This window comes from Camelus bactrianus, chromosome 17, assembly GCF_048773025.1.
Source record: "Camelus bactrianus isolate YW-2024 breed Bactrian camel chromosome 17, ASM4877302v1, whole genome shotgun sequence".
NCBI classification, from domain to species: domain Eukaryota; kingdom Metazoa; phylum Chordata; class Mammalia; order Artiodactyla; family Camelidae; genus Camelus; species Camelus bactrianus.
In genome coordinates, this window is record NC_133555.1 from 10,049,996 (window position 1) to 10,077,282 (window position 27,287).

The window sequence follows — 27,287 nt, forward strand, 5'->3', positions numbered from 1 at the left end:
ATTCAACTCAAAGGTAATAAGGACTTATGCCCCTCAAATGATTAATCTCTAACAGGTCCCACATACAGTCTTTTTTTTCTTGTCACTCAATACATGTATAGAGTATACACAATGTTCTACCATTTTGCGTGATTCAATGCACCACATGTATTTCTTCTAAGAGCATAACTACCAGAAGCCAAGTGACTGGTATTACTTCCGTTTTATTCTGCAGCAAAACTGAGCTGAATTCCTCTTCATTACAAAGCCACAGTATCGTGACAAAAAAAAAAAAAAATCGCCCCACATTTTCTATTTACCCCATAGAAAAATAATCGATAAAACGCAGATAAAACAAGCAGATCACTTCGCCAGGAGTTACCTCAAATGTAAGTTTATTTTTCTCCTTGTCAGAGAAGGGAAACCTCTGACAAACCACATCTCTTAAATACTCCTCCACGAACTCCATGGTCTGCGCAAACCTCTCCTTAATTTCATCTTTGGACGTTCCACTACTGTCATAGCTAAACGGAAAGGAGAGAAGAAAAAAAAAAGGAAATCACATTTCAAGTTCTTCCCAGGGAGGTCTCCCCTGTCTGCTCAGCCTCAAAAGCCAACCCCGCCATCCCCAACACTTCCCACCCTCCTGCCCCTCCTTCCATGTCCCCCCGAGCACCTATCACCTCGGCATGTACTTTAGTCATTTATTGCTTCTTGCCTTTCTTTCCCCACGAATGTAGAGACAGTTTTCTTGTTTGTCCACAGATGCCGTGAGCCTGGCATGTGGCAGACACTCAAATATTTGTTGCATAAAAGAGAGAAACAAGATATAAAAGTACAATCGTGCCATCTTTTATTCTTGAGAAAAGAAATACCTGGCACCCCTTAATTCGATGTTAACTTTAAGGAGAAAACGACTCCATCCTTCTTCTCTGACTGAACTACACTTCACCTGAACCTACGCAGTGTGCCTACTGCTACAGAGAACCATGTAAATCAGAAGTTTCAAGGCAACATGAGATCTTGCCAAGGACAAGGGGCCAGGCTCACTCGTCAATGGCGATCTCGGACGGGATCTCGGACCAGAGGCGGGCGTATTTCACGGGCGTGACTTGCTCCTGGGGGTCTCGGTCCACGTGCATGTGAAGCATGAGACGGCAGAAGGACGCCCTCAGGTCGTAGGGCAGGTTCTCGTCAGACATGCAGCGGAGAATGAGGTCCACGTCCAGCTGGCCTGATATTTCATTGATGGCGAGGTACTGGCGGTCCAGGCACATCCTCGCAAAGAGGTTCAGCTGGTACCTGCAGAAGAGGCAAGTCACAAGGAGCTCACTCCCATGGGAATGCACGGCAGGAGGGTCCCGGGGCCCCGACTCTCACAGAAGTGACATCTGGCCGTCTGAACTTTTACATCAACACCCGTGACTTGCTTTTGTACGCCCAACTCTGGCTTCTGTACCAAGTGGAAAAGGGAACAGTTCAAGCCATGCCAACAGTCACACGTGTCTACCCTGCTGTGAGGGAGTAATTACGTGGCTAGATGATTCCATTTGGCCCTTGTTTATTTTATAAAATGGGGGGAAAAATTAGGCTGAGGATGGACATCTAGCTCTGTTTTTACACAGTACATTAAAGACCACATAGAGGGGAACGGGGTAGGAAGGTACAAATTAGGAGTTCGAGAATTGCAAATACTAACTACTATATGTGAAATAGATAAACAACAAGTTTCTTCTGTACAGCACAGGGAACTATATTCAATATCTTGTAATAACCTATAATGAAAAAGACTATGAAAACGGATATATATATGTCTATGTATGACTGAAACATTATGCTGTACACCAGAAATTGATGCATTGTCACTGGCTATACTTCAATTTAAAAAAAAAAAAAGATCCCATAGGAAATCGTAAAGGTTTCACCTTTACTGAGTCTATTCAGAAATCTTATGATACTTTTATGGTCTTATCTCAAACAGCTCTACTCTTTGACTTTTACCACATGTGAAAAATGGTGTAAAAAGTAGGGGACTCCTCAAAATGTCTTAGTTTCTTCATCACGCAATTACCTGTGATCCTTGTTAGCTTCCAAACGTGACCAGTGAAGCATTCTTTCTCATCCATTCTCAGGAGAATGATATATCAAACATTAAAAGGGTAACCAAACTTGCAATGTGAAGTAAGAAAGCCGTAAGCATCCACAGGGGCAAAGTCTACCCTCCGACTTTAAGGCCCTATTTCCTACCGATAATCATGACTTGGAACTGTTCTCAACCCCACGAGGTATCAGTGAAATGCAAATTAAAATAGGGCCTATTTCATTCTCCTAAGATTAATAGAAATTAAAAACAATTTAATTTAGAGATAGTAACACAGCATTCAGAGATAGCACAGACAAACAAAAGTTCTCATTGACAACTTTGACAACTGGTGGGAATGTACACCAAAATATCCAATTTAGGACTCCTTAATCAAATTTAAAATATTCATACCCCCCCAATCTCAAAATTCCCCTCCTGCTGTGCAATGGAAACTCCTATGCATACACCCAGATTTGAACAAGGATGTTTTCTGACATGAAAAACTAAATTATGGTATACACTGACTATCAAAGAGCGAGGAAAATGTGGCACATTAGTAAAACGGAATAGCATTCAGCCGTCAAAATTAAAGAAATGGACCCACCACCATTAGCATGAATACATTTCAGAAACAACACAGAATAAGTAAGGCAGGTTTCAGAATGGAACTCAGAGTATGGAGCCATTAATACAAAGTTTTAAGACTCATAAAATACTATGTATTACTTATGAATGCAAACAAATATAGTAAAACATTAACACACAAAGAATGCGGAAGGTCACACACCACCTGCATGAATGCAGAGAACAGAATACGGGAGGCAATAAGGACATTGTAACTGCAAAGTTTTACTTATTTTTACTAAGAAATGCTGCGAGCACGTCTCCATCTTTCCTTCCCTTTTCTTTCCTTTTCAAGGCATCTGTTGGTTCCCTTCCCTTGAGGAGGCAGAACCAACAGGTCTTAGAGCTGGGACAGGGGAGACACTGGGATGGAGGAGGTGGCTGGCAGAGGGAGAGACTGAGCCAACATGTAAACACAGCGGGGACAATGCCAGCCGGTTCTCACGGTCAGAGGGGGGAGTTAGTTATGAACACAGGAAGGGTGAAGGCTACAATAACCCTATGGTGTTGGAATGGAATTGGATGTGTTGAATGTGAATTCATGGTTTTTCATTCCATGCACATAGATTGATAGAGAAATAGGATGTGTGTGTGGATGTGGAAAAGAGAGACAGACAAATAGATGTGTGTACACACATACACACCTCTGTCTGCAAAAGTCCTACGAGGTTGGTATAACTTTCTCTAATTTGTAGATTAAAAAAAAAAGAAACTGGGCCATAAAGAGGTGGGTAAGTTGACCAATGTCAGAAAGGGAGCATGAAGAGAAGTGACCCCACAGCCTGGCTCTAAACTCCTGCAAAACATCCCAGTGCCGCGCTATGTGAGGGTGAACTGGAACTAAGGGGAGATGCGAGCACTCGCCCTTCCTCTGATCGAGCCCCACCCAGCTCTCAATTTACTATCTAATTATTGATGAAATTTACAGTCTACAAGCTCCTAAAATACACACCTGCCTCCCTGTTAGGCGACCTCATCAGAGGACACCTTGTGAAGCCAGCTCACCTGTAGTAGCTGAGAACGTCTCGGTCCTCCTTCTGCCCCTCCTTCGCGTCCTGTGCCAGCTCTCGGACACTCTTACTGCGAATCTCTTTGTTGCTGTCCCTCCAGAATAGCCATACCTCTTCTTCATCCTCTCCTGCCTCCAAGGCATTCTCCCCAGTGGAAACCCCTTCAAATTCAAAACGAGAAAGCACCAACCTGCAAAGCAAGAGGAAAAACTCATTACGTCTGAAGTCCTCGCTAATCTCTGATCAACTATACTCATGCGTGGAACTCCAGCTTTACTTTCCACATAAGGACATACACAGATGAGCATTCTGTTCCTCCTGCTGGGAGGACCGCAAAGCGCCCAACATTAGCTTCCTCATATGCCTGAACCCAGTGGTTCTCCACCAGGCTGACTGTGCCTCCCCAGGGGACGTGTGGTAACATCTGGAGACACTTCTGCTTGTCCCAACTACACGGGAGGGGTCCTGCTGGCATCTAGTGGGTACAAGCAGGGATCCTGCTGAACATCCTACAATGCACAGGACAGTCCCCACAGCAGACAATTCTTTGACCCCAATGTCGAAATGCCAAGGTTGAGAAAATCTGCATTAGCCCAAGCTCCAAATTAAGTTAATCAGAGAAACAAAACAAAACTATCACTAGTTCAGGGCATAATTTAGTGTTTTTAAATAAATATTTCTTTTTTTTAACATTTACACATTATTGGCACTATATTTCTCAGGAAAATTTCTCCCTTGCTAAAAATGAATCACCACTACTACCACCAAAGCTGCTGTGGACAAATGAACACTTGTTGAACAGCGGTAACTGAACAAGCTCTTTGTGTTGACTTAGTATCAAAAGTGAGTTATCGCCTTTAAAATTTAAAATGGATGATCATAATTAGAGAACTTTAAATTCTTAAAATTAAACCCAGGGTGTGTGAAACACTCCCTGCTGAGTTCACAGCAGTTTTAAACCAGTAAGCAAAGTGACGTCACCCTGCAGAGGGCGCCACACCGAAAGCAAACCAAGTAATTCCCCTAATCGAGACCTTTGCAAGAGGACAATCAAATGCCAGCCGACCCGACCTCAGAAACCGATGGGTTAGGTTTTATTACTCACAAGCCCAGACATCCCCTGAACCACACATGCTCCATCTAAATCCTGTTCTCTTCTTTCTTGGTCTTAACTCTCTGACCCCTACTCACTTGGTCTCAATCAGGATGTCAGCGTTGGTTGGATTCAGCACAGCTTTACATATCAGTTCCTGGGTCACCGGAATTGATTTGTTCATGGACACGCAGAGGTCGGAGAGGTAATCTAAGAATCTGTCAAGAAACAGAAACCAAACAAAATGTTTTCTGGAGACAGAGCAGAGGTTGGGTTCTGGGAGCCTGGCTCTCCCTCAAGAGGACAGATCCAACATACCTTTAACAAAAGTCAGTGAGGCTTTGGGTGTTAGTGCTGATGTCCATGCAGCACCAGAAACCCAGACACCAGAGGGAGGGAGGGAGGGAGAGAGAGAAAAGAAACAAAGAAAAGAGAGAGAGAGAAGAAAGAAAGAGGGAGGGAAGAGCAAAAGAGGAAGGATGGCATTAAAAAGAACATTAGCCATTTGCAACAACATGCATGGACCCAGAGAGTGTTATGCTTAGTGAAATAAGTCAGAGAAAGCAGGTACTCTGCTAACACTCATACATGGAATCTAAAAAATAAATGAATGTATGTAACAAAACAGAAACCACAGATACAGAGAACTAGTAGTTCCCAGTGGAGAGAGGGGAAGGAGGGGCATGCTAGGGGTAGGGGATTAAGAGATACAAGCTACTGTGCATAAAATAAATGTGCACCAAGGATACATTGTACAGCCCAGGGAAACAGAGCCACTGCTTTGTAGTAACTTTAAATGGAGTATCATCTACAAAAATATTGAATCACTATGTTGTATACCTAAAACTAATATTGTAAATCAACTATACCATAATTAAAAAAAATAAAGACCTTCCTAAGATTTAAAAAAAAATAGAGGAAGGATGGCAGTGGCTGTGGTGGGTGAAGAGTTGACGAGGGCAAAATGAACAAAAGGAACAACCCAGAAAAGAGTTCACGTCAGGAAGAAATGGTAGGGGACGCAGGGTACTGGGGGTGGCGAGGGACAAGGCTCGGATGCTGGAGGCCCGAGTCAGAATCTCGGTTCTGGTTCCTGTCCGCTGCGTTTGGACATGTACTGCCATTTGGGGGAAATGGCTTAACCTCACTGTGCTTCAGTTTTCTCAGCTACAGAGAAGGGTAACATAAAGCCTCAGAGGGCTCTTCTGAGGACTAAACGAGCTACTTCATGTAAAACGCTTACTTAGTTGACTCCCTGGCCCATGAGAATGGTCCATAAAATGTTATTTATTTTAATGGGCGGGAGCATTTTTTTTTAAATTTTTTGGGGGGGATGTGGGTAATTAGGTTTATTGACTTATTTATTTGAATGGCGGTACTGGGGACTGAACGCAGGACCTCACGCATGCTGGGCGCGCACTATACCCCTGAACTATGCCCTCCCCCGGGGAGCAGTCATTTTTATAATAACGCTTGCAGCTCTCCAGTGTCACTGCTCATGACATCCACAGTGTAAACTGTTTCCCACTTCACCTGAAATGGTGTGGATCTTAATTACTTAAGAGGGAGAAGAAAAGAGGGACGAGTGTGGGGGAGGGGGGGAGCTGTACGCACGCAATAGAATGGACAGAATTCACTAACGTCTAATAAAAATACTCACGTAACAACTCCGTGCCAGGGGCTTACTGATGATGTTTGGAGGCAGGGGATGGGGGCGGGGGCGGTTCTAACTGATCATCGGGGACGCTAAGAAGCAAATGAGTGACCAACAATCGGTGTCATTTACTTCGTATCTACCAGGTGCCAGGCACTTCACGTGTATTTATCCTCATTTAATTTTCGTAACTACCTATCTAGCAGATGAAGAAATGAAAGCTCAGCGGGAAAGCCAAGGTCACCCAGCTGGTAAACGTTGGAGCTAGGATTCTACGCGGTCTCATTCCAATACAACGTTCTTTCCACTGCTCATCCAAGTGCCTCTCAAGACCCACTCAACCCAAATCGGTCACTAGCGGCCCCAAACAAAGGAAATCTAGTAAAAAGCACTAGGACCGGCTCAGTGCCTGCATCACAGACGCACAGACACCTTCGGCGGGTCAGCCCCACCTCCGCCTCACCTGGGCTCCCTGTTCTTTCGCACCAGACTGACAAACGTGTCGATCTCCGCGGCGGTGATGTGTTTTTCCAGGAGTTTCCGATTATTGTGGAGCAGGGCGGTGATGGTGTCTTCGGCCAACACGTCATAGCCAATCTGCTTCTGCATGAAGCCAAACTGCTTGGCTATGTACTCCTGTGAAGAAACCAAAGAGAAGTCAGCAGGGAGGACAAATGACAGCACAGTTAGGTTGAAAATAAGGAGCGCAGCAGCATCCCCCGACAATGACTGTCCGTGAGGGAAATCACAGGGGAGCGCTCTCCACAACTTGCTAATCCAGGGCCACAGCTGCAAACTCCCTCCTGTGCTTTATTTTACTAAACCTGCTACACAGATGTAATTAAGTAAAATATCCTGTGTTTGCAGATGGGCATTTTATTAAGTGCACAGTATAAATTTTAATGTAGTGACTTATTTTTTCTAAAAGGTCAAAAGCTGTTTTTCAGCTCTGATTTTATTACTAATTCAAGAGGATTTAACTGTGCCTCACTGCCCTGTGCTGCTGTGTAAACACAGCTAATCCTACCCAGATATTTAGAACAATGTTACCCCACTGTGTTTTCTTTATCTGGGGTAAAAATACACTTTTAAAGCCAATAGGTAGCAGAAGCAAGTTGGGAATGCCTAAGCTAGTCAACCATATTCTTAGAACATATGAAAACATCTCTGGGTTCTCTCTGGGGATAAGACATGACATTCCACAGAACTATTTGAAAACTCAAGGAAGCCTCTTAGGAGTACTTGCTGGTTGCTATTCAAAGATATTTCCCTGTCCAAGATAGACTATTTGCTTGCTCCAAGTTCGAATGGCCCTTGAAACTTCGTTTACTTTTTTTTTCCCATTAATTCCAAGATTCTGAAAGTAACTCAGGACTAAGACAGTGGACAGGGGCCACTTTTAAGCCCACACTTGATAAGGACACAAATTTGGGAATTTATCAGGGTCCATTAACAACCAAGGAGACACACGGAAAGTGGCAGCAGGAAGAGGGACTGGGTTGGTCCCCTCGTGGAGAAGCAATGGACACGCTACAGGCTCTCAGAGATCCTCAATGGAAGACGGAAGACAGGAGCAGAATAAAACCTCTCGGGCACCAGGTGAGTGTGGTATTAATGCACTGCGGGTGGATTTAAAGTTACCACAGTGCCCAAAGGCAACGTGTCCTAACTAATTCACATAGCATCACAGGCACACGATGCCTTGTATCTCAACAGCAGCAGCAAAGGCAGAGTGAAAGGTTTGAAATACTTGAGAGCAAGGTTACACCTCATACTTCAGAGCATTACTTATGATCAATGCTATCTTGATGACACACACAAAAAACCTTTACAGAGAAGAGTTTAAATTAAAAGGTCAGACATAGTAGCAGTCAAAGCTTAAAAACAAAATTTCTTGTAACACAAGACAGGGGTGGGAGAAAAGGTTATAATAAGCATCGTTCTCTGCACCTACAGTAGTTTATGGGGAGGGGGTGGTTCTCAAGCTGAGCACTGTGTACTGACTTCTCAGGCCAGGTAATTCCTTGTTGCAGGGGCACTGTGCTGTGCCTGGTTGGATTTTTACCAGCATGTCTGGCCTCTACCCACTAGAGGCCAGTAGGATCCACAAGTTGGGACAACCAGAAGGGTCTCCAGGCATTGCTACCCGTCCCCTAAGGGACAAAATTACTCCCAGTTGAGGACCACTGACACAGCAATTCCTTAGACTCTCTAATTGTATGGAAGCCTCAGAGAGGTTAAAACGTTTAGTTCATGGACAGAATATATACTTTGTATGTGTATTTACAGTCATGACATAGATGGTGACTTACAATATCATAAAACATGAGCCAGAACCAAACTAAAAAGAAAGTCACCAGCAGAGACTGGAGGAAACGGAAGGACCAGGAGGGAAAGACTTTACCCCATCTTCACTAAAAGCACGTGGAATCATTTTGCCCCTAAGCATTGAGAGAATGAGCAATAAAAATACTATATATCTGACACCAGTGTCTCACACACACACACACACACACACACACACACACCTCACTGAAAGGCCTCCCTCCAAAGGAGGAGGATTTCCAGGTGTCCGTCTCGAGGACTCCTAACACATCTTCTCCCCACACTTGCAAAACAATCTGTGCTTCCTTTTGAAGAGCAAACTTAACAATGGACTGCTCTCTAGCCATTCAATAAACATATGTGGGACACTCAAAACTCACTCAGGAAAGTACACGAACCTCGGGGAGGAAACTGGCCATCACTTCCCATCAGTCCCCAGCCCCTACCTGGTTCTTCCTGTAGTCTTGCTGAGAGTGCCTCAGGACCCTGTAGCAGAGCCGGCAGATGTGTCTGAAGGGCGCGTGCCGCTGGTCCCCCAGCTCCTCCAGCCGCAGCATCGGGCCGTCGCCGCAGTCTGTGAATGGGGCCTGTAACAACTTGAAGATCTGTTTGCGAGAAGAAAGGATAAAAACCGCCATCATCTGGTGTTGTCATGGCTAACCCTCTCCTCGGAAGTAGTGCAGCAGTAGAACCTGAAGGGTGGCTGAGCCCCACAGAAAAGTCTCTCCTTCCCAAAAACCATTAACCTGAAAACTGCATTCATTCCCTCAGCTGGGACTGGCTCCTCACAGAGTTCAGTCCACCTGGACCTAGCTGGCTCTCAAACACGCGCAACGGCAGTGTCTCAAGCAGTGCTTCAGAGCAGATCTGGAGTCAGCAGGTTCTAGGTCGAAATCACACATGTTTATCACTTTCCTACAGGTATCAGATCATGGACAAGGCAACCTTCATCCTTCTCATCAGTAACAGGGAAAGAATAGTACCTAGTTCACAAGGGCGCTGTAAGGATAAAGGCAGACAACTAGCTGTCAGGTCTGTAAGTCAAGAGCTCACCCAAGTGCCCCACGGAGGCTCCCCCACTGAATCACACTGTTTCTGCCCCTCTAGGAATTGCTGTTGTGGTCACAAGCATGACATTAAGCCACAGGTCTAATTTGGGTGTCATCACATGAAATGGTAGGGCATTGCTTTTTCTGGGACTTAAAATCTTTGTTGAAACAAGATGGAGTATTAATAAACTTTGTCTATTACGGTCCAAAAGGAGAAAGGATTCTCAAATCCCAAGTTCTGATGGAGAACTATGGAGCCTGTAACTGACAGGTGTTTCTGTTGGCTCTGGTGGCCTAGAATTTCCAAGCCACGCTTGTGGCCCAGGTTCCAACAGCTTAGAGAACTAGATGGTATACACTTCTGTGCACGTCACCTAAACTGGATTTGTCACTTTCCTCCAATGTGTTTCTACCAGTTTATTTAAATTTATAAAAAATAATATCATCTATGTATATTCTGTGAGCTCATTCTATTTTCCACTCTTCATGGAAAGATTTGGTGGTGATTTGTAACAGTTCCTATAAGAGCCTCTGAAGGCCTTCCGAGTTTATCAGATACCCCACGTCTCCCAGCCTTAAGAATACATTGCTATTGATATTATTTTTCAGGAAAAAAAAGCTGTCAGCTGAATTCTTGTTGGAATTCCTAACAGGTAAATTCTCACATGGCTGATTTTCAACAAGTGTGTTAACAATCAAGTCAACTGTCAGACCTTGAAAAGATGAAGGAAACATAAATGCATTTTACTAAGTGAAAGAAGTCAGTCTGAAAAAGCTATGATTCTAACTGTATGACCTTCTGGAAAAGGCTTAAAACTATGGAGACAGTAAAAAGATCAGGGGTTAGTGGGGAGGGAGGGACAAACACGCAGACACGGAGGATTTTTAGGGCAACGAAACTCTGTACTCTGTATATTATAATGGTGGATACATGTCATTATGCATTTGTTTGAACTCGTAGACTGCTCAACACCAAGAGTGAACCCTAACGTAAACTATAGACTTTGGGCAATGATGATGTATCCATATAGGTTCGTCAATTTTAACATAGGTACCACACAGGTGGGGGTGTTAATAATGGGGAAGCGAGGTGTGCCTGGAGGTGTGAGGTGTAGGGGAACTCCCTACTTTCTACTCACTTTTGCTGTGAACTTAAAACTGCTTTAAAAAATTAAGTCAGCTTTTTGAAAAAAAAAGTCAACTGAGCAAACCTTCCAGGTGGGAGTCACCACAGCCCTCTGTAAGAGCAGTGACACCAGAATGTCCCATCTTACTGACCTGCTTGAGAATATTCTGTTCTCGCATCAGTTTCTGCCGTTCTCTGTTGGGCTTGGAGAAGACCACTTCAAGAACGTCTTGGCCAGAATTAGTTCCGCCGGTGACAAAGTAGACCAAGTCTTCCAGCAGCTTGGTTACAGATCTTAGGAGGAAAGAAGCCATTAGAGATGGGAAGTGTTTGATGTTCAACAGGCTGAAAGCTTCACCTTGGAAGCCTTCAGGCCTAACAAACCTGTTAAACAGAAGCAGATCTATTCTTCCCAATTTCCTTGAAACTGTCAACTGAGGCCAATTACCAGTAAGAGTGAGATAGAGACAAGACCTCACTGTCCACAAAAAAATTATCAGCTTCACAAAATATGAGACATCACATTTCATCTCAGAGTAGCCTCAACCCCTGATGTTTAGTAAGATGGTTCCAGAGGCCAAGTTGGAGGCAGGGAGACAGAGAAAGAAGGAGAGCTTTACAACCTTACAGACTTGCAGAACAGTGAAAGCAAAGGAAACCACTTCTTGAAAAGCACAAGACCGACAGATGAAGCAAGCCAGGAGCGCTAAGGCCTGCTGCTCACACACAGCTCTTCAGAGCCCTGTCTCTCTCTCCCCGCAAGGGATTTAAAAACTCCACCGTGGGTGAGGATGAGTGTGCTTAAAGCTCGCAGGGAGCCCCACCTCCTTTCATTCTGGGTGATGGTGCCCTTCTCCAGCTTCCCCGCTATGGAGCCCAGCACTTTGCTGGCATCGTTGGCGAAGTCCAGGTCCCGAACCTCAGCAGGAGAAACTGGAACTATGGCAAACGCCTCCTTGTCCTCCTTCACAGGAGACGTGCCGATCTGAAATGCAAGACAGTCTTTGTGAGACAGTCTCTTGGATTGAGAGGGTAAGACATTAATCAAATGCTGTTATCTATGGGACACTGGGCAATCCAAAAGCTGGAAGCTATCTTGCAGTTAAAGTCAACTGCACATAGAAAAGCATCTGGAAGGACGTGCCGTTCACGGTTGCTACATCTAGAGGTTGGTATTGTGGGGGAAAGTGAGGCAGGAATGGGGCACTTCTGTGGTGTTATAGCTTCATTTGTTACCGGGAGCACGTAAGACTCTTGTCATTTAAAAACATGTTTATAAACACAGAGGAGAAATGTACAAAATGGTAATTACTGATTCTGAGAGTATTCTAAGGGTAGATGCTGTACCAATCTTTCAACTTTTCCATATACCTGAAAATGTTCATAAAAGGAGAAAAAATTCCAATCATTTTCCTCATCACCAAAAAAAAAAAAAAAAAAAAGAATTATGTGACAGTATCATTCCATTCTTAAAGAAGAAAAACCCTGGGTCGTGTATTTATGCTCTACTATCCTGGATAAGGTGAGAAAGGAGAGGCGGGCTTCAGGGAGAGAAATTAGAGAGGCTGGAAGAACTTTCAAGAAATAAAAGTGTACATCTAAATGCAAAGAGAAATAAAAAAAAATAATAAAGAGTGGGGAAAATTGACAAGTATGTGATTATACCTCAAGGCATAAGCAAACATTCCCCCAGCCAAAATCATCCTTCAGACAGACATGAAATCCAGACAATTGCTCAACCTTTAGGGTAGAAGCCATGGAATAAAATAAAAGGTTCTAGTTATTTCAAAAGCCCTGGGCTTGCCTTAGCCAGGTCCCTTGGAAAGAAATCTTTCATCATATTCGAGTTTGTCCATGACCACACTCTCGCCAAAAGAACAAAAACTTCAGAGGTCCATCCACCCCATCCTACCCCTACCCTCCCACCCTGCTCTGTCCTCAAAGGAGCCCTTTCATCAGGGAGCATACGACTGAGGGGAAGCAGCCAAGTTCTGGGACTTACCTTCAGCATCACGGGTTTTTCCTCTTCCTTGTCAATGGGGATGTTTGTGCTGTGAACCCAGGTATTAGTACACAGGTGTCTGAGCCGGACATAGGAGTTTCTAAAGGGACGGAAAAAAGGATTTTAGGGACAGGAATGTTTAGGTGTTCTATAGTCACTGGCTTAGAATCCATCCATCAGAATAAAAAAGGACACCAAATGGTTTTCTGCTGCATACACTGGACAACACAAATTTAGGAGCAAACGATTCTGGTCCAAGATACATCCTGATACACCTACAAGAGCAAATCATTCATAACAACTCTCGTGATGTGAATTTCTAAATGCAGGCAGACCTCATTCCATCGCACTTTGCCTTACTGCTCTTCACGGACACTGTGTTTCTTGCAAATTGGAGGTTAATTCGCTGAGCAGGTTTATCAGGGCCATTTTATCAATAAAGTATTTTTTTAATTAAGATATGTACATTGTTTTTTAGATGTAATATTTGCACACTTAATAGATAATAGTGTAGTGCAAACATGACTTTTATATGCCCTGGTAAACCAAAAAAATGTGTGTGACTCACTTTACTGAGATAGTCACCATATTGCAGTAGTCTGGAAGCAAACCCGAAATATCTCCAAGATACACTTGTAGAAAATTTTATCCCATGAATGACTATCTTAGAACAAACTAAGCATGAAACAGAGTAACAAGAAGTATTTACTGAGTATCTATTAGTATGTATCATGAGAGATGAAAAAGCAGTTAATTGAAATTTTCATATGGATCAATAAAGCAAAAAATAAAATCATAAAATTCCCAGGAGAAAATGTGAGTCACTATTTAATAATCTTGTGGTAGGGAAAGCCTTTCGAAGCACTTAACAAAACACAAGATTTCTAAATTTTAGAAGTAAGAGATGGATGCATCTTATTACATAGTTTAAATTTTACATCTCCATGCAGAAAAAACTCATCAACAAAACTGAAAGTAAAATGACAACCTGAAGGAAAAGAATAAAAGCTATGAATCCACATATATAAAGAGATCTCAAAGATCAGTAAGAAAAACATCATGACTATTGGAAATGAAAGTCGAACAGGTGTTACACAAAACAGTAATTTAACAAAGAAATATAAATGACCAATGACACGGAAGCACACATTCAACCTCCTCAATTTACACAAATTAAAATACATGATTTTATTGTAGCATATTCCGAAGACTTCAGAGACAAATACAGCCCAGCACTGACAAGCACGTAGAGAAATGCGGTCTCCTGCACTCATGGTAAGAATATCAACATGTTCATCTCTGGAAGCAAGCCAGGCACTTTGTATAACATGCATGTAAAAGTGTATCCGTCTTTTGACCTAGCAATCCCATTTTTATATTTCTTCTTTAAGAGATGGCAGCACAGATGCAAAATGAGGCATAAAGATGTTCAACAGAGCATTGTTTATGATAGTAGAGCATTGCAAACAACCCAGTAACTCAATAATGGACTAGTTAATTATAGTAATCTATGCCAGAGTGGTACACAGTTCTTTAAAATGACTACAATCAATATTCACTTACTCTGGAATATGAACAGGACACACTGTTCAGTGGGAAAAAATGTTAAAAATAGCTTATGGTTCATTTATGATAAATTATACACAAGTGTGTGCCCAGAGACGTGCCTGAAACTATAGAAAACCAAAATGGTAACTGCAGTTATCTCTGAATGGTTATATTTTACATGATTTTTACTTGCTTCTTTGTTCTTCATGAGATTTTAAAACGTTTTTGTTGTTGTTTCTTTTTACAGTGAGCACGGATCATTTTACAATGTTTCTCATATTTGCCTTTTTTAAAAAAAAGTAGTCGGAATAATGACATAATTTATGCACTTAAGGAGTCTACCAACACATTAGTTAGAGATGAATGAATGCCAAGCAGTGGTAAGTAACAGGAGACATACATTAAGAAGCATTAAGATGGGAGACAGTCAAGGTTAAGTCCTGCGGGACTTTTAGAGGAGGAGACCCAGGAGGCTTCAGAGAGTCAGGGAATATTTTTGTTACAGAAAACTGGAGTTGGAACTTTAAACACCAGTAGGACCAGGGCAGAGAGGGGAGCATGGAAGTCATTTGCATTAAGAGGAATTCAAAACAACAGCATCCCGAGTTCATGGGAAACAGGCAGACGGGAGACACAGCAAACCAGGAACATCTCTTCAGTAGAGCCTCTGCCTTCCTTCACTCTGTCTGGAACATTACAAGTGATATTTACCTTGAATAGCATGAATATAAACTAAACCACGTGAACTCGAAATTTGACAGAGATTTACATTTTTTTCTTCTGAGCAACTTGGATTCATTTCCCTATTTTCAAAGTATAACCAAAGTTGGCGCTTACTTTTTAAGTGGATGATTGATTATGTTCTACACAGCTCTATGTCGAAGTTCATTTAAAACACCCAGGGCATTCTGTCTATTCTCCTTAAGTCCCATCCCCAGTCCTTAACTCAGAAGTCATGATAAGGACACCTGCAAAAGAGCCATGCTCTCCCAGTGCTCATTTAATGCATCTAATTTACATAGACTGCAATTTTATTATCTTGTTTGTTATAACAAGGGTTTGCCACTATTCCTTTCATTTTGGCTAGGAAGCGTTCTTTCAAAGAGTAACTATCACAAAAAGTTCTTTATTGGTAACATTTTAAGTACTTCCATTTATCTACCCCCTGACTTCCTCATCTTCAAAGAAGCCAAATTTAGCACAACTTTAAGATGGAGGGAAATGAGTGTACTCCTCCTAAGATTTTTCTATGGACTCCACTGAATTAACAAGGAAGAGGCCCTGTTCCTTTCTGGCTGTGAGGTAAGCGGCCAAGGGCAAGAACAGATAAAAATTTAAAAAGCTGAGACCAGGTCCAAGATCATAACTAGCAATGAACCCACTGGTGGGCCACGCCAGACCACCTTTCCCAGGGTGCGCACAAGGCTCCTCTTGTTTATGAGTTTATGATCAGTCTGTCTGTGGGCAACTGCCCACAAAGAAAGTTTTCCAACAGAGAAACAGTCATAAATCAAGGGGATACAGAAGCAGGGGTTGATAACCAACCAAAGTCGCTTGGCAAGCTGACCTAGAAGCTCAACCTTCCCCTCCCCACTGGATCACGGCGATTTCTAACCCCTCGGGGATTAGGGCAACTGGCCCCTCATTCCTCTCTTCGCGAAGGGAATGCCATGAGGTTCCTTCTGACGGATATTTCACATCACATTGTTTCATTCTTTGTTATCCCTTACAAACTAAAACACTTCACATATAAATAAACATCGTTCCCTTGCCTTCTGGGAGCTTAAAAAAAAAATCCATCAAAGAACTTCCAGAAGAGAGGACACAATGTATGGAAAAGCACTTAAACTGAAACGCAGTTGGACTCTACAGACCCTATCCCTGTCTAGGTAAGAAGCAGGTGGTCAAGGAGAAAGGACAGTTTAAAAAGGCCATCTACCCTACTTCAAACCGTATTTTTAAAAATGACCTCAAAACTGATCAAAGACCTAAGTGGAAAGGGCACAAACTATAAAACTCTCACAAGAAAGCATTGGCATCCATCTCTGTGACCTCGGATTCGGCAGTCATTTCTTAGGAAACCAAAAGCATAGCAACCTAAGAAAAAAAAAGACAAACTGGACCTTAACAAAGTTAAAAACTTCTGTGGATCAAAAGACACCATCAAGAAAGTGAAGAAGTCTACAGAATGGGAGAAAGTATTTGCAAATCCTATCTGATAAGGGGTTTGTATCTAGCACAAAAGAACACTTAAAACTCAACAATAAAAAGACACGTAACTCAGTTTTTCAAATGGGCAAAAAATGAGCAAATGGTCTGAATAGTTATGTCTCCAAATTCACTCTACAAATGGCTAGCATGCCCAGGAAAAGATGATCAACATCATTAGACGTCAGAGAAAGGCAAGTCAGAGCCACAATGAGACACCACTGCACACTTCCTAGGATGGCTGAAGTTAAAACAGACAGATACCCACCAGCCACGGGGAGAACGCAGGGAAACTGGAACCCTCCCATACGGCTGGTGGGAATGCACAGCTGTAAATGTGGACACTGCCTATGCTGATTGCTTGGAGAGAGACGGGAAGAGGACCCAGCACAGGAGAGCATTCTCCTCTAATTCTGACAGCACCCAAGCTGCATTACCACTTTCACAGCCTGGCTCTGGGGAGCAGGTCAGTGGCAACGACACACACAAAGTAACCCTGAGAGAGAGGGGCTGTGGATGGAACCCGCCAATGCCGGTGAGACTTGCGCTAACCCTCACTGTGCTGAAGAGTCAGAGCCGCCGCAACAACCCCATCTGCCTTCAACATTTAAGGTTTGGGGCTCTGCAATGGGGCTCACTGACTCGTGGCAAGTTGTTCCAATTCTCTGAGCCTCAGTTTCCGTATCTATAAGAAAGCCCTCTCTCACAGGGGCTTTGATGAAGATGAAAGCATGTAACACAAGTATTTAGCATTATAAATGGCATGCAGTCAGCACTCAGCAAGCATCAGCCACTATTAGTGTTTTTGTTGATTTTGTTAAGATTGAGGATTTGTCCCATTTACAGTGCAGTTATTTCGCCCAGAAATGCATTCTTATGCAACGAAACTGAGTTAGATTTAATAAAATAGCCAAAGAAGACTAGTCTGATTTCTCAATACATTTAATAAAATTTACTGTGCATTGAGGCGATTTCAATGTTCCATCTTCTGGAATTTCCTTCCAATTGTTTATTCAATTGACCAGGAGATCTCTCAGGTTTGGGAAGGAGGAAGAGAGTCAAGGAAACAAGAAATATTGAGCTACTTAAACTTACAATTTGGTTTGTTTACCTAAACACGGCACTTCTTATCCAGCTACTGAGAACTTGTAACTGATGAGCCGTTAAAAAACAAACAAACAAAAAATCAGATGCCATTTCAATGGGTAGCCGGAACATATCCTTTACCAAATCCTGTACAAAAGCTTTCAGAAAGGCAGTGATGTTTTAGATTCCAAGAAACCCAGACAGGCTGCACATCTCAGCCCTGCCTCACTGGGCTAAGCCATGTTGGAACCATACCTGGGGACAAGGCTGTCACCTCCACGGAGGGTGGTGGGGTCTAGCTCGAAAATGGAGGAGATGTCATTGCCTTCGGGCACCGAGACCAGGGAGTACACCATCTTCTCTTGGGGGTTCCGCAACCTGCTTCGGGAGGCGTCCTGATCCGGGTCCACCTGGGGAGGAAAGCCATCAAGTCAAGGGCTCTGCGCGCCGCGCCCTCCCCTCACTACCATCACCGCACGCTCCACAGGAACAGGGGAGAACAGTGACCGGCAGCAGTTGGCAGGAAAGCACCACCGTTTCAGAGCAGTCGTGGAAGAGGATAGTCGGCCCCCCGTTGCCAAGAATATTTACGCTCTACCTCCTCGTGTTGGAATAAAGATACTTAAACGACACGGGGCTGCAGCGATAGCTGTCCGCGGGAAGAGCGCGCGAGTGACACGTCCACGTGCAGTGGCTGGCAGAGGGCAGGAGCCCTCCGAGAAAACGTATCCTGTGGACTTGGTTACGTGTCACTGAGTTAACCTACAGCCAAGACAGCTCGTGATAATGCGACACAGCTACTTCCCAGGAGAAAGCGTCACGTGACATAGACCTGAATCCAAGTGTTCGTAAGCAGCTACCCCCGTGTGGCCAAGAGAAACGTTTGAGAAGTCAGACTAGCCCTGAAAAAAAAATATTCATCATTAATCAAGGAGGGCTGCCCACAGGTCAGGGGGAAAGGGCCTCTCCTGCTACGTGAGGGATTTCACTGAGACTGAAGAGAATCTGACAGCGAAGGCCGATGACAAGGACGAAAGCTTCCCTGACAAACTGTAACAACACACTCTGGTCTCCAAAGGCCACCTGCCCGAGGAGACGCAAGCAGCGCGCTCAGCCTCGCGCCCGCCTGATAAGCTTCGCAAAGTTGCTCTCGGCTCTGTGATTTCACACTGGATTATTTCTGAAGTTTAACATCCTTGCAAGATGACATTAACCACCTGCCTGCACTAGGAAAACCACAATTTCCTGGTCTCCATCTTGCTTTGCTTAGGCTGAGGCCCTGCCTCCTTTCCAAATGGAATGGAGAAAAGGAAACCAAATCTAACAGGCAAAGGAGAGAGCGAGAGAGGATTTCCTTCCACAGGGCCTGAGTTCCAGGGTGGCAGGCGATAGTCTGCTTTTTCAGCTCATCAACAGCCCCAACTTCTGTTGAAGGAGAAGGGAAGGAAAAAGAGAGAGAGAGAAAAGAAAAGGAAAGATAAGAAAGAAAAGGAAAATACAAATAATTCTTTCAATACCCAAAACCTCTGTCTTCCTGCCCTCACACTCCCTCCTCCAACACCTCGTTCCCCTTCCCGACCACAGCTCCTGTAGGTAGGTTGTTACTCTACCTACAGGAGCATAAGAATCCACTCGAGAACACCAGAACATCTCCAGGAACTCAGCTCAGGAGACAGCACTGGGAACAGAATTCGTCCTCTTCTAACTCCTGTTACCTGTGAAGTGTTCCACACACCACTTTCAAAATAAACCCTGACCTGGTTCTCAGCTACAGGCTGGCAGTGGAACTGCAGACCTGCCAGATGTCCAAAGAAAAATGACAGGTGCACCGAGCCCACTGCACCCGGACTGTGACTGAGAAAGGCGTCCTGGCATTCCCTCCGTGTGCAGTCGGCATGTGCTATCCTCGCAAGTGAGAGGAGGGCACACGTGCAAAAGGCCGTCAGCCCAGAGCCAGGCTCGGAGTGTCCTTCCTCTCTTTCCCTCTGGCGTCGAGCCTGTGGCTCAAAGGGGCTGCTGAATTTAGCAGGACGAGAGCAACAAAGGCGAGTGGGGCCCCAGGCAAGACCACAAGCACTGGGAGCCAGTCTCAGGGAAACACAGGACCAATGAGCAGAGCAGAGCGAGGGGCTTCCTCTCCCAAACTTCCGACTTTCCCAGCCACGAGTGAAGCGTGCAGGACCCGCCGAGGCTAACACCTTTCCCCCAGAGGCAGGAGCTGCGCTTCTGGTGTCGTGGGTGTGGGGGGAGCCCCGGCACACAGCCCTCTTCCACACGAGGACCACCACCCAGGCAACGTCCCGAGGAGCCAGAGCAGTGCAGCCCAGATCTGCAGCCAAGCCGGCTGGCACATCCCCCCGCCCTGGATGGGAGAAACATGAAAGAGTAGAAAGATGACTCAACTCTCAGAGACCCTGAGGCATGTGCCCAATTAGGGCCACTCTCTGCTTCCTCACCTGTCCAACAGAGATGAAAAGACCTGCCCTAGTTCCTTCGTACACCTGCTCTGCCGCCCAGATCAGCTGGTGGATATAAAGGCACTGAAACTGCTCATCAGCCTTTGCAGCTTACAAATACGCCATTTAGTAAGTGCTGGCCAAGGGCCAGGCACTCCATCTGCACGGCATCGCGCTTCGTTGTTACGAGCTTATCGCTGACCTCTACGGAAGAGGGAACTGAGGCTTGGAGAGGGAAGGTGACTTGTCCAGAGTCACACAGCGCCTAAGCGGTGGGTCTGTTATTTAAACTCACGTCTGTCTCTCTCTCTCGCCCTTCTCTCTCACTACATTCTTCCTCCTACATTACAAATGCCCGTCTTTCCCTCACACATCCCCAGGCCAGGAGAGCAGTCCCGTTCCCCAGAGAGTCCAAGGTTCGCTTGGACATCAGCTCCTACTGAACGAAGCCACGGTCCTCCTTCAAAGTCATCTCAGAGGGGAGACTGACTCTGCTACCTCGGAGGGCAGCACCAAGACCAATGGATGTGAGTTCCACAACGACAGTCCTGCCTCTCAGAACAGAAAATGTGCAAGGAAGAACTGTCTTGTGAGAACTTGGGCCCCTTCCAGTGTAAGTGTTCAAACAATCACCAATGAAGACTCGCAGGGATGATGTGCACAGATTCTTTTCCTCACACTCGGGAAAGTGGGACCAGGTCAGTGTTTTCCAAGCCACTGTAACTGCGGAAAGTCAGTTTTCGAACTGAGCTCCAGTAGTGAGAGTGAAGAGCATGAAAGGAAGGAACAGGACCCGCTGGTGCTCCCTCGTGAGAGGAGCCGCAAAGAGGAGACGAGCTCCCCCAGCAAGTCCAGGAGCTAAGAGCGGGACGCCCTCGGCTCGAACTCCTCTGTGTTTCTTCCAAAGCTAGCATCCTCCCCAGATGCAGCCAGCAGGGTCATGGCTACTGCAGAACTCGCAACACTTTCAAAGACAATTACGTTCTGTATAATCTCTACCCATTTCAACTCCTTTCATTAATGTGCCTACTTTAAAGTCCAATTTTTTCAAAATTTTACTAAAAATAATACCTCAACACGACTACCATATTCACCACTGAGATGATCACATGGACACACAACGTCAGTTAGAGCAGCAGCGCTTTGGGTTTTTGTTTGTTCCATTAGCCCGAGAGCAGAACGAAGCTCTCCACAAGAGAACTGGTTGGCTTACACCCATCAGTTCCCTGTAACACAACCACTGCCCTCTTCAACCCATAACCGTGGATGCCAGAACCCCCCAGTGCCTCCATATCAGCACTGATTGGCAATCTGGCCTCCAAAGAAAGATCCAGTTGGCATGAAAATTCCAAACCACATTATAAAACCTATTTCTGACTCTGCAGAAAGCAAGGACAGATGGTTAGACAACTGAGGGTCTAATCAGAGGTCACGCCTCGTGCGGTACTTCCACCGTCTACATGACTGTATCCACGTTACACACTCATTCCTTGAAAAACCTGAGTGAGTCACAGATTCAGGTCAACAGCAAAAGGGCACTGGTTTGTAAAAGACTGACTTCGGCAGGGGCCATCGCTGTCGCCAGCTTAGCAGCATTCCAAGAGGTACCTTGAACTTCTGCAACTTAGCGATGGAGAGACCTCTTGACTAAGCACACAGGAAAAGCATCAGGACTGACAGTCTCTTGGAACAATCAGGATACAAGGGGATATGACCGGCCTCATGGGAAGCTCAGAACAAGACTCTCTTTTAAGGCAGCATAAGGTTTTCCCTTCCCCTTGAGTGACCGCAGGGGCCATTTCCTACATAGGGTTCCAGATCATACGGCCTCACCCTACCAGACGAAGACAAGAAGGCTCTTGCCCATACTTACTGAGGGCTGAAACTCCAGGCATTCTTCCTCAAAGTCAGGGTCTACCTGATGGAAAAGAATCATTAAGGAAATTAAAACATCCATTGGTTTCTCAAGGACTCGGCCCCAGTTGCAGGAGACTTCAAGGCCTGCGAACATCTTTGGACAGCTAAGAACTTGTCCCTTCCCTCCGTTCACAAAACCAGCATGCCACAACAACAACACGTCACACACCGAGTACAACATACACGGAACAATCTAAGTCACTGATAGACGGCTCTCAAGTGTAGACAGAGGAACACAAAGAATCCACTAGCAAAGCAACAGTTAAAAGCCTGAAATAAATAAAACATCAGTCGCCAGTCATTGATAATCCTGCTTATTTCTAGTTCAGAATTTAAAAAATGTTTGACTTCCAGCAAGAGCTACGTTCACCCCAGAACGTAACAGATAACGCAACCACCACTGATCTTCCGCAAACCATGGAATCAACATTTCTCATGGCTGGTTAACTGGGTCCAAAATTTGCTATGGCTCCATTTAAAATCCCAACTTAGTCTTGGTCTTCAGCTCTTCAGTGTTTCAAAATCTGATGATGTTCATACAAGTGTCAGGCATCCCAGGGGTGTTGGCACATTGAGATTCAGATTTCCTCGGGGTCAGCTGCAGAAGCAGAACTGACGCCCACGCAGCACCTTGAAAATCTCTGGGCAATCTCAGCAGTGGCACCAGACGCCGGGAGGTGTCCTCTGATGTACAAGTAGAATCTGCTATGAATATGCATCGTACATCTGCCAGCAGGTCAGAGTAAAACTCAACATCTGTCACACAGTAAGATGGCTCCTTAATTTAGTGCAAAAATTAAAAGGGAACTTCCTTCCATCCTTCAGGATCAAGTCTTCGCTTTCCTCAAAAACCCTTTAGCGATAGAGTACATTTCCTTGATTTTTGACATTCCTGCAAGTAAAATACCCTGTCTATTCCACTAATGCTCTGAGAAATCAGGCTTTATAAAATCATCTAATTCTTCATGTGTCTTAAGACTTCCAGCTTCCCAGAGCACGTTTCGCTACAGCTGAGCTGTGGTCATTTATGTTAGGCTCGGGGTTGGTAAATAAGATGCGGGGAGAGTAGTACGCACAGAAAAGTGGAAAGATAATCCCGAAACCCCGATTAGCATTCTTTTCTCTCTCTTTTTTTTTTTTAAAGCTCTATTCTCTTAGCAACTTTCAAATACAGTTGACCCTTGAACAACGGGGGAATTAATGTGTAAATCTGTGGTTCCACCACATCCTCAGTTCCTCTCCATCCTTGGATTCAACCAGCCCCTGACTGAGTGGTGCTGTAGCTATGAATGGAAAATACACACGTGCAAGTGGACCTGTGCAACTCAAACCCAAGTCGTTCAAGGGCCAACTGTATACAATACAGTCTTATTAACTGTAGTCATCGTGCTATACATTACATTCCCATCCCATGACAGCATTATTTTCTACTGACTTTCTCCCCACATCTTGATCAAAACCCCCGTCAAGTACTGAAATGTGTGAAATCATTTTTGACTCTTGTGTCTATCAGCTGGGAAGTGAGGCAGAAGGAAACAGACAAGCAGGAGGAAAAGCCAGGTGACTGAACATTACCCTGAGCCTCTGACTACCCAATGGCTACAGCCAAGTGAGGAAAGGGGAGTGCATCACCCTTGTAAGAGAAAAACCCGGGCTGCTACTTACCTCTGCTGCTAAGTAGTGCCCTGTAGCAAGATGCTTGAAACGGAAGAGGCTGTTCCAATATCCTGCTCCACCCCGACACGGGTCGTGTTGGACCACCTGCAAGAAGAGGGACGATCAACAGGAGAGGAAGGAATGTCAGTCCATATAAGTATGACCCTGAATCTGAGATACCACACAGAAATCGTAGGTCAGGAATGATATTTACTAGCTGAAAAAAAAATCATTATCTTCCAATAAAACCCACTGCAAGTGTCATATCTAACGCAAAGTAATGTTTCTCCAAAGAAGAAACAGAGTCCCCTAATCAATGTGAAATGGCTGTAATACATTATAAAACTCAGTTGTTTTCAGATTATTTGCCTTAATCAAAATGAAGAAGTTAAGATTCTGGAATTCATCCACAAAAGGCACAACTAATAACCAAGAATCTCCTGGAGAACTGTCAAGGCCATCTTCATGTGTCCTCGTGCACTGTGACACAACCACAAACCTGTGCTCTGAACCTTGGTACTCGCAGAGCCGGGGCCAATTTACCATAAAGAGAAATGTACCTTTCGCCTCTGCTCATGACGGAGTAACTGGTATTGGTAGTTGGCAGCCATGAATAATTAGACACTACACAAAATATATGAACTTAGCATAGACAACAAGAAAACTGAATAAATCATACAAAACAACTGTGTTCAGATGCTGGACAACAGGTGGGCACAACTGAGATATTCTCCGAGGAAAGACAGAGAAGGTGAGCTCCAGGACTGTTCCAGCTTTCTGCTGGGAGGTCCTATCTGGACAGTAGGGTCAGGAAGGCGAGTTCAAGCAGAGGACACCAGTCTCATTGACTTGAGGAGACAGGTCAGAAGTTAAGGAGACTGAGGTGGTTGGAATTTGTTGGGGCAGAACACAAAGCTACCTGGGGAAAAAAGCTCCAGAAATCTGCACAGGGGCCTTCCTTAGTCTTTGGCTGAATACACAGCAGCATATGTGTAAGGCGAGACTCCACAAGGCCACATAAAAAGTGAGAGGGAGGCTATCCTCTCAACAACTCAGGAGTTCACACAGGGCTAGAAGGTGTTCGGATTCTAATAAGCCAAGGGAGAGACACGTTGGAGCCCTGGGGCATTTCTGCATACATGTCAAAAGGGTCACGCCTTACTAGTAGGTCTACCCCAGCCCCCCCCCCCCCCAAAAAGCTCAATACACTTGATCCAATGAAGCTTTAGAACAAGCTTCCAATGGATCAAAATGATCCACAGGTAACTTTGTCTGAAAAAAACAAAACTCAACACTCTTTAAAGGAGGGCAACAGAATCCAGAAACTCAGCAACGTAGTATTGCAATTTTCAGAAGATCATCATAAAGCGGTGGGCAGGCAAGAACCAGGAAAATGTGACCCAGGCACTCAGCCACCTGTCAGACAATATCACATGATCCAGCATGCCTATGTGGGTTGGGGTAAGGAGGGGGCTGGAAAAATATGGGAGAAATTGTGACCCTAAATTTTTCCACTTTGATAACTACGTACAGATTTCAAGAAATTCAATAAATTCCAAGTAGGATAAACACACATACACATGCTCACAAACACATCAAGACACAGCAGGGTTAGGTTAATGTAAATCAGAAATAAAAAAAAAACTCTTTATAAGCAGTTAGGAAAAAACAGAGGCACAACATACAGGAACAAAGAAAACCACTGAATTCACATTCGAAAACAATGCCTGCAAGAGGACGATGGATGAACATCTTCCGAGTATGAAAACAAAAAACTATCTACCAACTTCTATATTCAACAAGAGTATCTTTCATAAATGAAGGCCACATGGAGAAATCAGTACCTTTAACACATTGCAGGCGGAAACATGTAATAATGCAGCCGTTCTTTAAGACAGTCTGGCATCTCCTCAAAAGCTTAAACACAGAGTCACCATGTGCCCCACAATTCTAGTCCCAGGAGGACTGAAAACCTACGTCCTCACAGAAACTGGTACATGCATGTTCATACCAGCATTATTTCTAACAGCCAAAAAGCACAAACAATCCAAATGCCAACGAATAATAAAATCTGGTGTATCCATACAATGGAATATTATCAGACAATAAAAAGAAGTACAGACACGTGTGGCAATAAGGATGAACTTTGAAAACTGGATGCTAGGTAAAGGAAGCCAGAGACAAAGGGCCACCTATTGTAGGATGCCGTTTATGTGAAATGTCCAACATGGGCAAAGCTACAGAGACAGAAAATGAATTCGCGGTTACCAGAGCTGGTAAGGGGGCAAGAAATGGGGTGGGACTGCTCTGGGTCAATGGTTTCCTTTGGATCTAGTAAAAAACCCATTGAGAATTGCACACTTTAAATTTGTGAATTGTGTGCTGTATGCAGTGTATCTCAATGAAGCCATTATTTTAAAAAAGGAAAATAAACTGATTTTTTTTAATGCAAGTGAAATAAAGATGTTTTCACAGGTCAATTTGAACATATTTTCTCGTCTTCAAATGACGGCTGAGAAAGTTGGTTGGGGGCAGACGTGCACTACAAGAAATGATAAGGAAGTTCTTCAGGCTGAAGGAAAATGAGTCCAGATGCAAACCCAAATCTACACCAAGGAGTGAAGAGCTGGAGATGATAACTAGGTGGATACAGGACTCCTGTCCTCCCATTTTTCCATATTTTTTAAATACAAGTGTCTCCTTAAACAAGGCAAAAATAAATAAAAATGCACTGTGGGGTTTATAACACATGTGGAAGTCAAATGCAAGAGGGTGACACCACAAAGGACAGCAGGGGAGAAACAAGTCCAGGTGACCCTTGCGCCACATGGGTTTGAAAGGCGGGGGTCCACTTACAAGCGGGTTTTTCCAGTATTAAATACTACAGGGCTGCGTGATTCATTGGATCCACGGATACAGAGGAACCACGCATATGAAGGGTCAACTGTGAGTTAAACATATGGGGCGGGGGGGGGGGTGGTCAGTGCCCCCAACCCCTGCGTTGTTCACAGGTCACCTGTATACTATTGTGAGGTTCCTCCATCCCGTGTAAAAAGACACGACACTGTGTAAAACTGGCAGTAAGCTCAAGATGCAGAACGTAAACCTAAATCATGACGACAAGTATGAAACACATAGCATGTCTTCCTTATTTTGAAGGAGCACAAGTTTCAAAAAAAAAAAATCTTCAAGAAAAAATAAAAAAGGGCCACATTCACTGTTTTCCTAGAATATTCAGAGGGAAAACTGGCAGAAAGAATTTTTTAGGGAGTAAAAATTATACAGCTACTTATTGTCAGGAGAAAAAAATATGTTCTGAAGGGAACTTCTGAGTTAAGTACCTAAAGTTTTAGAAGTCCGTACCTCAAACACTCTCCCCAAAAGGCTGTCATGTTTAATTCATTTCAGTCAACTTGTGAGTGAATAAGAAATGGTATTTGCTTTTAAGGTTCTCAAGTCAGTCACAGTGAC

General features: G+C 44.3%; 1 protein-coding gene across 2 annotated transcripts in view; it reads right to left on the reverse strand.

Moving 5' to 3' along the window:
• ITPR1 (inositol 1,4,5-trisphosphate receptor type 1) overlaps positions 1 to 27,287 on the reverse strand; it is a 299,832-nt gene that overhangs the window by 147,734 nt on the left and 124,811 nt on the right. Inside the window, exons 11-22 of one of the 2 annotated variants that reach the window (XM_074344433.1) lie at positions 23,826 to 23,921; positions 22,117 to 22,161; positions 18,043 to 18,197; positions 12,946 to 13,045; positions 11,768 to 11,928; positions 11,096 to 11,237; positions 9,215 to 9,373; positions 6,907 to 7,079; positions 4,888 to 5,007; positions 3,692 to 3,886; positions 1,030 to 1,281; positions 362 to 503 (exon numbers count right to left, since the gene is read on the reverse strand). In XM_074344433.1, the coding sequence (XP_074200534.1) occupies positions 362 to 503; positions 1,030 to 1,281; positions 3,692 to 3,886; positions 4,888 to 5,007; positions 6,907 to 7,079; positions 9,215 to 9,373; positions 11,096 to 11,237; positions 11,768 to 11,928; positions 12,946 to 13,045; positions 18,043 to 18,197; positions 22,117 to 22,161; positions 23,826 to 23,921 (1,740 nt within the window). The remainder of the gene's footprint in view (positions 1 to 361; positions 504 to 1,029; positions 1,282 to 3,691; positions 3,887 to 4,887; positions 5,008 to 6,906; positions 7,080 to 9,214; positions 9,374 to 11,095; positions 11,238 to 11,767; positions 11,929 to 12,945; positions 13,046 to 18,042; positions 18,198 to 22,116; positions 22,162 to 23,825; positions 23,922 to 27,287) is intronic. The other variant, XM_074344434.1, reaches the window with a different exon arrangement.